Below are 11,072 nucleotides of genomic sequence, written 5' to 3' on the forward strand. Positions count from 1 at the left end.
TAAGCCAGGGAATAAACATCAAATTCACGTGTGCTGACGGCTTTTGCTGGCAGCACGGAGGTAAGCTCAGCCCATCGGCCTGCAAGGCTTTCCTTCCAGCTGCCTTTCAAAGAGGCTTCCTGCACCACCAGCAGCTCCCGTTACTATTCCAACTCACTGAAACCAAACGGGAGGCTAGAAACAAGTGTAAGAAGATTTTAGAGCGCTGTGAGGTGCCAGGTGCTGTGCCCTGCTGTACTATGCCCTACAGCGTTCCTTTAGCATGGGGCCAGGCACATTTCCACCCACTGAGCCCAGCCCAGAACTTCAGGTTTGTCACCAAGAAAAGGGATCCCAGGAGAGGGACTGACTTGCTCCTGCAAGCCGGGCCTCATGCCCAGGACCTGAAAGCATCCTGCACGGCTAACTTCTGCGCAGAGCAGGGCCCCGGGGGCCAAGTTTGCAGTGCAAGAGGGAGAGGAAGCAGGATAATGCCCTGGAAATCCACCACAGGAAAAGACACCTCCTTTTGAGGCGCTTTTCAGCTGGCCAGGGGCTGAAGCGCCCAGCGTGCCCTGTGCCAAGCGACACCTTCGCTTCGGAGCTTGAGGAGCCTGGCACGTGTAAGGTAACCAGCCCAAGAGCAGCCAAAACAAATGCTAGCTTTGGCACATCCCGCTGTAATACGAAACTCAAAAAGGAGGCTTCAAGGCACCCAGTAAGCTCTCAGCCTGCTCCCTCACCTAGACACAGCCCTTAGACTGCAGAAGGCACCACCCCGCTGGCCCAGGAGCTCAGCTCAGTGCTCTTCATCTTCTTTTTATCTTCCCAATTTACCAATAACTGCAACTTCTTGTTTATTCATCTTCAAATCCTCTAAAGGGAACTACTTTTTAAGCAGTTAACAGCCCAGATCTCCCTGCTGGGTGGCAGAGGTGAGGGGACGCGGGTGTTTCGTGCTGGTGACCAGGGCAGAGGGGACACCGCGCAGCCTCCGAGCTGCCAGACCTGGCTCACCCCTTCCATGGGGGCTTTCAGCCATAAAGCCTGTTCCAGCTGAAATGAGAATTAATCACCTTTAGGGGCGTAACTCCAAACTCCGCTGTTCTCCAGTGTCCTGGAGCCGCTGCCCAGCTACCTTCCCACCGCAGTAATTAACCCCAGGCAAGCACTGGCACGAAGCTCCCGCTCTCGCATGACGGCGAGCATTCCTCTCCCTGGAGTTGATGATAAAGCACCAGCTATCCATAAACAGCCCTGGGAAGGGCTGGCCCGGGTTCACCTTCACGCAAGGAAGATGTCAGGCGCTGGCAGGGAGCCAGCCATTCATGGTTCTGTAAACCTCCTGAGTTTTGTCAGCTCTGACTCAAATGACCTACTTGGGGGGGGGGGGGGGGGGGGGGAAATAAATAAGAAATCCATCACACCCTTTCCTCCCCTCCACCCACTGCGGCGCTTAATCACAGGGGACAGTTTCCAGTGAGGGTGAGTCATGGCCTCCTGTCCCTGTGCTCGGTGAGCACAGCACAATGCACAATGGTGTCCCAAAAGCGCAGCACCCTGCGGCCCTTCCACCCCATGAAGCCGGCCCCGTGCTCCACCGTGGTGCCACGGAGCTGTAGGATGCAGCAGGCAAAGCCACGCGGTCACCCAATCATTCATCCTAAACACGTTAAAGCTTTAGGCATAAAGTCAGGATTAAAAGCAAGGAACAAAAAGAGAGCCTATTCACACTCCCCGCCCCAACAGCTCCTACAATCCATTTCACTTCCCTCCTTGGAGCTGCTTGCCTTAGTTCTGGCTCCCAAATTCAGCTCTTACAAGGGAACCCTCAGTGACTTTTATTCCTCTCCAGCTTTTCACCCTACCAACTCTTCAGAGACAAAGCTCCCCTTCCCAGGAAGGCAGGCACAGACACAGCAGCAGGAGCAGCTCAGATCCAGCCCCCGGTAGATCAGCAGCCACAATCCCTTCCCGTGCCGGGGCAGGAGCTCTGATCTCCCTCGCCAATGAAGCTGTTAAGATTAGGCCACTGCTGGCACTAAGATGACATGGTGCAAGTATTTAATACACTCCTGACAGCTGGGAGGCCAGCCTGAGTGGGTTTTACTGTTTTTTTTTGGATGTTTTAGAAAAGAAAATCTTACCTGCTGGCTGTGAATTATATCCCCCCTCTCTCCTTCCCATAGGATTTTAACACCCCTGTGAGGAGAGCAAACTCCCATGCAGCAAGAGCAAAGCCCAACAGGCTTCCTAATTAACTGCCCCTCTCCCAATTGCCACAGCCTTGCCAACTGCTGGAGAGACTCAATTCCAGCTGGTAATTAAGCAGTTACGGCTCAGGAGGGACAATGGCAGCAGGAAAGCACCGCAGCGATGGGACAGGGTTGACACCACAGCCTCCTGTGCCAGCCCCTGCTGAAGGACTCTGCCATCAGCACGGTGGGCACCAGCGATTCCCCAGAGGGACAACAGCTTTTCGTGGCCATCAGTCCCTTAAATTAAGACTTAATTGACCCAAGAGCTACCTACAGGGTTACGTGGAACAAGGAGAGGCCTCGTCAGGCAGCCAAAAAGAAGAGCCCAGCACTCAGACATGCCTCCGAGGGTGTTACCTGCACCTTTCACAGGTATCCAAGGAATTTGCAGAGCCCGGCTGCCAGGTCCACCAGCCCGCTCCAGCACTCACCCCGCAGACCCCACTGGGTCCCAAAAAAATCCTCTTTACCCTGCTCCCTTTCAACCAGCCTGAACTTCAAAAGGAGGAAATTAGCAATTTTCATCTTGTTTCTATTGTCTGACCCACCAAAACAAAGGAGGGAAAAGCAAAGAACTGACTCTCACCAGGAGCATAACCGATTATTAAAGCAATTACGTACAATAAGGGCACGTATTAAGAGGAAGCCACTGAAAACGGGCTGATACTCCAGTTTGTGCTCCTGTTCCAACGAGCTGGGCAAGCACTTACTTTCCAGAAGCAGGAGGGACGCCGAGAGATCTGTGAGGCCAGAGAAACTCCCCAGCAGATGAGACAAACTGCGGCCAGCACCATGCCAGTCGTGCTACCAACCTCATACAAGCAATGGCGAGCAAATACAGGGGGTTAGGAGACAAGGTGAGCTTCCAGCAGCTCAGTTTCAGCAGAGCTGCAGCCCCCCCAAATTATTCCAGGCTCTGTCTCCCAGCACTGCAGCTTTGAGGGCTGCAAACCCACAGATGAGCCAAAATCACCAGCTTGCAAGTGGCTGGCATGGCTGGATGAGCTCTGGCCCGAAGGCAGAAAACTGACGGTGAGTGACAAGGAGGAGGAGAAGCTCTCCAGGAAAGTTGGGCTTTGAGAAGCCCTTTCCTGAGCGCGGCAAGCAAGCAGAAACCACATGGCAGGCTGCCCCTTGGTTGGGGGGGAGGCTGCAAATAATCCACCCCCCAGCACAGCCCTGCCAGCAGGGAGGTTTCTGAGAGCCAGCAGATGCCACCTACGTCGGCTAGCAGGGCCAGCACACTGTGTGCAGCCCCAGAAGGCTTTGCCCACACAGCACTGTGCGATGCACGCTGTGCCCCGGGCAGTCGGGGACATTTTGGTGGGGCTGTGTATTGGCACGCACGGGAGAGAACAGAGCCGGGAGGGTGCTGAGAGGCTCGGAGCAGGCGCTGTGGGACAGCAGGGAGCAGATCAGAGACAATCCTGGGGATTTTGAGTCTCCCTCTCCCCATAACAGAGGTGCTGGGGGCAGAGACAAGGCAGCACAGCACCACCAAGGAAGGGGGATCCCACACAGCAGCTCCCCGTCCCTCAGACCTCGTACCGGTAAGCAGAGCCACGTCCTGCAGCCCCTCAGGCCTCTGGTTTCTGACACTTTCCTCTTTCCTGCAGCTTCGGATGGGACATCTTTCCCACTGCTTTCCCTAAGCCGAGGAAGGTCTGAGAGAACAGCCTGCTGCCAGAGGAATGGGTTTGGGGCTGAATAGGAGCAGCAGAGGGCTGGCAGTCATCGCTATTACGATGTTAATTCCCTTTGACTTGCCAGCATTAGAGACCGAGCAGCCATTGTCACCCTTGGTCTTTTACAGGAAGATCTTCAGCAGGGCTAGCTGTCTTCAAAGAGCTTTAAACACGCCAGTTAAAGTTTTACAGCACAACCTTAAATTCCTCAGGGCTGTATTTTTGTGTTCTAAAAACCGCATCCCTTCAGGAGCCAGGTACTCCCCCTTTAGGGGAATGGCATCTGTGTGGTACAGGAGATTTTCATGACCCAACTTTTAGGAAAAAAGCTAAATAGTAACAGCAAATGATACAGATGACAGTTAATACTACGAACAGACAGACGAGGTTTTTCCCTTCCAAGTTTTAACAGAAAATGCCATTAAATGAGGTCTCATCTCAGCCTCACAGCTAAGGCCACTAAAGGACTTCAGAAGCCCAGAAGGGCCGGTCCTCGCCAGCACAGCCTCCAACAAGCCCAAGCAGGACTTGGCTTACCTGTCCGAGGTCCAGAGTGACGTTGACCTGGTTGAACTCCAGCCCCCGGGACAGCGGGGGGCTCTGCCACCAGCGCTCTGTCCCATCGATGGCGTTGGTTATGGGGTGCGCCTTGTTGCTGTTCGCCGAGGAGCAGATGTCGCAGTACTGGCCCTGGTGGAAAGCACAGAGACAGCACTTAATGGTAGCCAGGAAAACACGACCCACTGTGCCCAGCAGCAGCCCGAGCTCCATGGCCACCAGCCCGTGGCTCCTGTGCTGAGGCTGCCACTCACAGCCCTGCCAATACCCGGAGATCCTGACCTGGGCCATTCAGTCATCCCTACGGACCCAGGCTGCCAGTTCTCCTGTCCAACTCCGCAATCTGTTCCTTGTCAACCCATGATTTCACAAGCACTGTCCTTTCAGCTACGTTTTCAAGCTTAATGGTGTAGCAGCCAAGTCCCTTTTGCTGGTGATGCTTCAATGCAAGGCCCGAAAGGGACAGCCCCTGCTGTCACTTGGCCAGGGACCCCACTGCAATCACTCTCATGAAGTCTTTTCTGCCTTGCTTTTGTGGTGCAAGTGTCTCTGTCAGCTCCCTGGACACGCTGCCAGAAAAAAACAAAACAAAACAAAAAAAAACCAAACAGCTCTGCAACTTTAACAGCACCTCCTGAGCAGGATCAGACAAAGCCCCGAGCTGTTAAGGGCAATTCTTTCTTTCCTATTTAACGCACAAATGAATCTGACCCACTCGCAAGGAAACCTGCAAGGAACTTGCTTTGTGGAGCCCCTGTTCCGTCACTCGACTTGCTGCTACAGAGCCTGAAAGGGAACTCTGTTGCAGGCGATTTGCCTTTAAAAGCTGCAGCTATTCCCAGCAAACACGCTGCCCTTGCCTGTCCCAGCTGCAGCCAGCTTTAATATTACACCAGGTACACGATTTCAAGACTGGCAGTCTCCTTCCTGCTTGCTCCACGTGCGCCCCTAGGAGGGCTGAGGCAAGGCACAGCCACCCCAGAGATTTTCCAGATGCCCCAAACTTTGGGAGAGTTGCAGTGCAAAGGGAACTGAGAATTCCCTGCATTCCTCCCCACGGCCATGTTATTTGCAGGCAATTATGCAATGCAAATTGTGCCAGACGAGCACACCTCTTAATTAACTCCCCCAGGAAGGTGGAAACAGCAGATGGGTAGGCACCAGGACAAAGAACAGGGCAGCTGAAACCACCCTGGTGCCATGCAGGGAGCTCCTGCTGGACGGAGAGGTCAGGATGTGTCCTGCTGGAGCACGCCCCGAGCAAGGAGGGCGAGCAGAGCAGATAAAACTGACCCAGTCCTGAGCACAAACCTCAAGGGGAACCGGTGCAACTGGTTGTGTGGAAAGCTCTGCTGCACGATGCACACCGCTGAGACCAGGAGAAATGAGGAAAGGTTACAAAACGGGGATAAAAAACAAAACCCAAAGTGCTTTCATACTTCAGATTCTTGCTACGGATGCAAAAACTGTTTCGAACCGAGCGTTCGCGCTGATGGGTGGCAGCCAATTCAAGCTTAATAAGAGGGGACTAAAAATTAGGCTCAGCTGCTATACATTTGTAATGCTGATGTTATCCCTCGGCACCGCTGAGCAGCCTGCATGTGTTAGCTGCCAGGGGGCTGGTAACACGTCAACAGCTGAGCTAAGCTTGCTGTTAAAAGCATCACGGCCCTCCCCCCATGCACCAGTTGCTCGTTAGTTGTTTCATTAGAGCTGGACCTAGATCTGGTGAGAATCGTTTCCAGTTATTTGTGCATATTAAAGCAAGTTGTGCTCCTGTGCAGCACACCAGGTCTCTCTGGGAGAAGGGAAGCTCTGCCATCAGTGGAGGATTTTAATTAAAAAACAGTTGAGAGGCACTGGGTAGGCGGACAGCAGGTTACCAGAGCAGGAGAGGCGTGGATGGCACCAAGGTATGCCACAGAAAGAGCTTCGGCAGTGCAGGGAAGATGCAAAGCAGCTCAGGGAACACAGAACTGCTGCTATCAGAGCAAACTGCAAAGGGAGGGAGATAAGGAGGAGATGTGAATGGAGAGCAGCTTCCTGCAAGGCCTGCTCCTGCTCCCACTCCCATCAATAGGGGCTCTGAAGTTCCCCCCAAGCACAAAGCCTGGCCCGGCACCCCGCTGGCAGGGCTCGCCTCGGGGCAAGCAGATGGCTTTGTCCTGGTTTATCTGGCCTTGCCATGACCCAACCTCTGCTCTCCTCATCTCATTTAGCGGAAAACCACAGGGAGCGTGACCCAGCCCAGGCGGTTTGGGCTGAGGTAAGCGGGGCTGGAAACGGGGTGCAAAAAGCTGTATGGCAGGCAAGGCAAGGAGGTGCTCCACGAGCTGTTACCGGGGCTGTCCTCCCAGATCAACCAGCTGCTCACCCCGAGCTCACCGGGTGTCTCCTGCAAGCTACAGCAGCTTGCCCTAAGAATTACTCCATTTCAGCTGCAGTTAAGCCCCCAAAGCCCAGTACCTTCACACACAGAAGCGAGGCGTACAGCACCAGCCGGCCCATTGCAGCCACTCAACCAGCTGTTGTGTGACACAGCGCAGGATGAAGAAATGCTGCTCACTGATGAACACAGGGCAGCAAATGCCACAACATTCAGGAATCAAACAGATTCAGACCTCCTCTGTTACACCCAGGCAAGACCTCCCATAAGCATCAACACCGCTCAGGTGCGATTCAACACGCAAACCAGAGCCCTGTGGCAGCAGGGCTGAGGTGAGGGCAGGTTTCAAATGAAAGCACCCGAGGTGGTGATGTGAAATCAGTCCGGCTTGTTGCACGTTTTTAAGTTCTAAGGTAATTGCCTCAATTAATGCCAGTAGCTTCCCTTATTGTTGTACTGCTAATCTCCTGAAATCAAGCAATCATCTGCAGCCCCTGCTGGCTTTGGCAGGGCTCAGGAATAGCCCCCGGGGAACTGGGTGGGATGGGGAAGCTCCGAGCACCCCGCTGTGCCTCTGCCCCTGCCTGGGGAGACAGATAGCTTACAAGCATCTTCGGTAAAGCCTGATGAGAAAAATAAACCTGTAATCTCCCCTTTGTCTCAGCTTCAATAGGTGGCTCAAAGGCACTTCTCATTAAGGTGGGCCTGGCCCCGCTGATTAATGAGGGGAAGGAGGGGAGCAAACCTTCCTGGGAGTCCCCTTCAGCGCACCTCAGCACCGCCTCGCCTCACATCCTTACAGGCTGAAAAGCCTCCCGCGGTCAGAAATGCTGTCTTCTGCCAAAGAGCCCTCAATAAAGCAAAGGAAACTCCTTGAAAAGGTTTAGAGCCTTCCCACAAGCTGTGCCAAAAACACTGCGAGTGTCTTTAGGGCAGCATTATCTTAGAAAGCTCAACGATTATCGCCATTTTAACAATATCATGTTTTAAAAGTGCATGAATTCCCTTTCCTAAAAGTCTACGACGATATCAAATGAAAGGCAGAAAACAGGACGGCTGCGTTAATGCTTTCCCAAACTTCCCTTCACCGCCACAGCAGGTGGAAATCCCTTGGAGGGTCCCAGGAGGCATTACTCCTGAGTTCCTGATGCAAAGCCCCTTTACACCAGGGCCCCAGCACACACAAACGGCACCGAGCAGGTGAATGGGTAAGGGCAGGCACTGCGGTGGGACACACAAATACCAAGGACGTGTGTGTGGAGCTCCTTATTGCCACTGCAGCCTGCCTAAATTGAACACTTCCCTCCCACCCCCCTCTTTGCTTTAGTCACCGGGTGGTGCCAAAACCCCTCAAGGGGATGAATTGGGAACTCTGACCTCTGCTCCCAGCCTCCTGCTTCCTCCCCTCCCCTCTAGGTGCTGCCTGTGGTCACGGAAAGGAGCCACTACAAAAGGAGTTTTCTAAAGCTTTCGGCCCTACCAAAGAGCGCTGGCCTGGGAAGTGGTGCTCAGATCAAAGGATCCTGTGCCGGAGCCGTGCAGGGGACAGGAGGGGGCTGCAGCAAAACCTGCAGGCAAGGAGCCCTGTATGGCAGCTGGGGGAATTCAGGAGGATTTGCACACCCCGTGGTACCAGGAAAGTGCTGCACGTGGAGGATGAGTTATCCCCGAGGCTGGCACAAGCCCCCGTGGTTTATTTTAGCCACTATCCTCCATAGCACAGCGTGTGGGGCCAGCACACAGACAGAAGGAGAGGGATAAACACAGACCCACATCTGCCAGCTTTTCTAAGTAGCCTTATCCTCCTACTTCTGCTTGAGAGGTTATTCGCATCTGTTTGTAACTGCACACAGCAGCCGTTCATTCTTTACTTTTCCTTTCTTTTTTATACATTAAAAAAAAAAAAAAGTGCATCCCTGTAGGCAAAATGACTTCAGGTAGCTCCCGAGGGTCTCCCTGTACTGCTGCTTAAAGCAAAGCTTGCTCCAGTTGGTGTTTTACAGCACAGCAAAGTGAAACGGATCACTTTTAAACTCTCAGAGGAGACTCCGTCAGCTTTTTGCCCTCCAGTAACATCCTCAACAATTTCTCTGACAAACGGGGCAAAATTCCACCTCGTAAACACAAAAGCCAGAAAATTCCTCGTCCGGCACAGGCTCAGGAGAATGCGGCCAGAATGAGAAAAATGCTTCAGAAGCTCATCTTACAACAAAGCCAACCCCAACAAAAGGCCGAGGAAGGCTCTCTCCCAGAAGCTGACGCTTCTCCCTCGCTCCTCATCCCTGCTGCGTTCAGAAGGGACAATCCCATCGCTCTGCTGCAACAGGTGACCTGGCACCACCGACCCCACAAGCAGCACACGCTGGTGGGCAGCAGCTGCTGGCTCTGCAGAGGGTTTCGTGCTGCAGGAGCATTTCGAGGCAGAGTTGCTTCTCCCTGCTCGGGCTGCCCCGAGGGGGGCAGCAGGTCCGGCGTTCCTGCAGCTAAAGCGAGTGTTTTACAAGCCTGTTTACAATTCTTCTTCCTTCTTTTTAAGAGGGCCGGGGCAGTTAAGCTGCACAGCAGTTTTTACACCATCTGCATTCCTGGCTGTGTGCTCCCTCCGGGCTGCTTAAAATGGGACCCCTGAGCTAAGTCACCTGATGCTTGCTTGTAAAACGCTCCTCTCAACTTTCCCTCTGCTCATCCTAATGCCCCAGCGAACACAGGGGGGATTTCAGAGTTAACCCCCCCCAAAGCTAAATATTACCACGCGTGGCACAGCGATTCTCAGGCTGGCAGAGGACTTCAGGGGCTGGCTCACCCAGGACGTAGGGCCATAAAGAGCCAACCCCTGTGCAAATAACGCCCTGGGAGCCCAGCGAGCCACGCTTCACGTGTTCGACTTCTGGGGAGCCCGGCAAAGCAGAGCACGTGTGCTCCGTGCCCTGGCTGCTCCAGGGGGCTTCCCACAGAGCCCGGCCAGGCTGGAGGGGGGTGCCTGGGGGCATCCCAACCCGCCCCTCACCCCCTACTGGGGTGCCCAAGCACCCCATGATCCGGAGGACACCGGCTCTGCATCAACTCTGGCCACATGGGAAAACACTAGTGAGGGTCCTGGGGGTTTGTGCCCCTCACGCAGCCTCCCCCCTCCTCTGGCACCCACAGCAGGGTGGCAGAGCTGGGACAAGGCAGCGAGGGCCAGAGGGGCACAAAAAGGGGGCTCAGACTCCCTTAGACGCCCCCAACCCTTCCAAAAAGGGGGATCCCGGGGTGCAGCTCCACCACCCCACCCGCCTTACGAGCCTCCCCCTCGCCGCCCTACCTGGATGGTCTGGTTGGGGTCCCCCCCGGCCAGCGGCCCCCCGACCAGCTTGCAGTACAGATCCTCCACGGCTCGGCGGCTGCCGGCTCCCACCGCCTCCTCCCCGCAGGTGGCGGTGGCGGAGATGCGGGTGCCCTCGGCCAGGTTGAAGTAGGGCGGGTGCAGGCTGTGCCCGTTCACGTCTCCGGGGAACGAAGCTGCGGGGCTGGCGGCAGCAGCGGGAGGCACCACCAGCAGCACCAGTACCACCAGTATCCCCAGTAACCCTCTCGACACCCTCCCCGGCCTCTCGCCTCCCTGCTCGGCCTCCCTCGCCATCTTCCCCGGAGGCAGCGGGGGCGAGCAGCGGCTTCCCCCGAGCCCCAGCCCCGGCTGTGCGCCCCGGCGCGCCGCGCCCGCCCTACTTCAGCCCCGGCAGGCGCCGCCTCCGGACCCCCCCCTCGCCCCCCGGAGCCGGCCTCGCCCTGGGAACCCCCCCCCTTAAAGGCTTTAGGGGAGGAGAGGCCAAACGGGGTGAAGCGTTTTTTTTTTTTTTTTGTTGGTTTTTAAGGAATGGAAGGGATAGGATGTTCGCGGGGAACAATGTGGGCATTGTGTCTGCGGCGCGGCGCTGCCGTGGGCTCGCTCGCCGGTGTTTTCAGGGCGTTAATAAACTCCATTAGCCGATAGGTTGGTTTATCTGCAGGAAAAAGCCCTATTACTAATTAACAAAGCGTTAAAAGGTCCCACACAGAACCCGGCTTACTCTTCTCGAGAGTAAGAGCTCTCTCCTTACTCTCCTGCTCCCCATCTGCTCCCCCCGGTGCTGTCCCCCCATGGCACGACCAGCGAGGGCAGATGGGTTGGTGGAAGGCATCTTGGGGTAAGAAACTGAACTCTGCAGTTAGTTGTACGCATCCCCA

At 55.1% G+C, this 11,072-nt stretch overlaps 1 protein-coding gene across 2 annotated transcripts in view; it reads right to left on the minus strand.

Moving 5' to 3' along the window:
* LAMA5 (laminin subunit alpha 5) overlaps positions 1 to 10,513 on the minus strand; it is an 83,921-nt gene extending 73,408 nt beyond the window's left edge. For both annotated transcript variants that reach the window (XM_084296729.1, XM_084296728.1), the window contains exons 1-2: positions 10,171 to 10,513; positions 4,460 to 4,612 (exon numbers count right to left, since the gene is read on the minus strand). In XM_084296729.1, coding sequence (XP_084152855.1) covers positions 4,460 to 4,612; positions 10,171 to 10,488 — 471 coding nt within the window. In that variant the 5' untranslated portion in view covers positions 10,489 to 10,513. The remainder of the gene's footprint in view (positions 1 to 4,459; positions 4,613 to 10,170) is intronic.
* Positions 10,514 to 11,072: the final 559 nt, after the last annotated feature.

Source organism: Netta rufina, assembly GCF_964035555.1.
Source record: "Netta rufina genome assembly, chromosome: 16".
NCBI classification, from domain to species: Eukaryota; Metazoa; Chordata; class Aves; order Anseriformes; family Anatidae; genus Netta; species Netta rufina.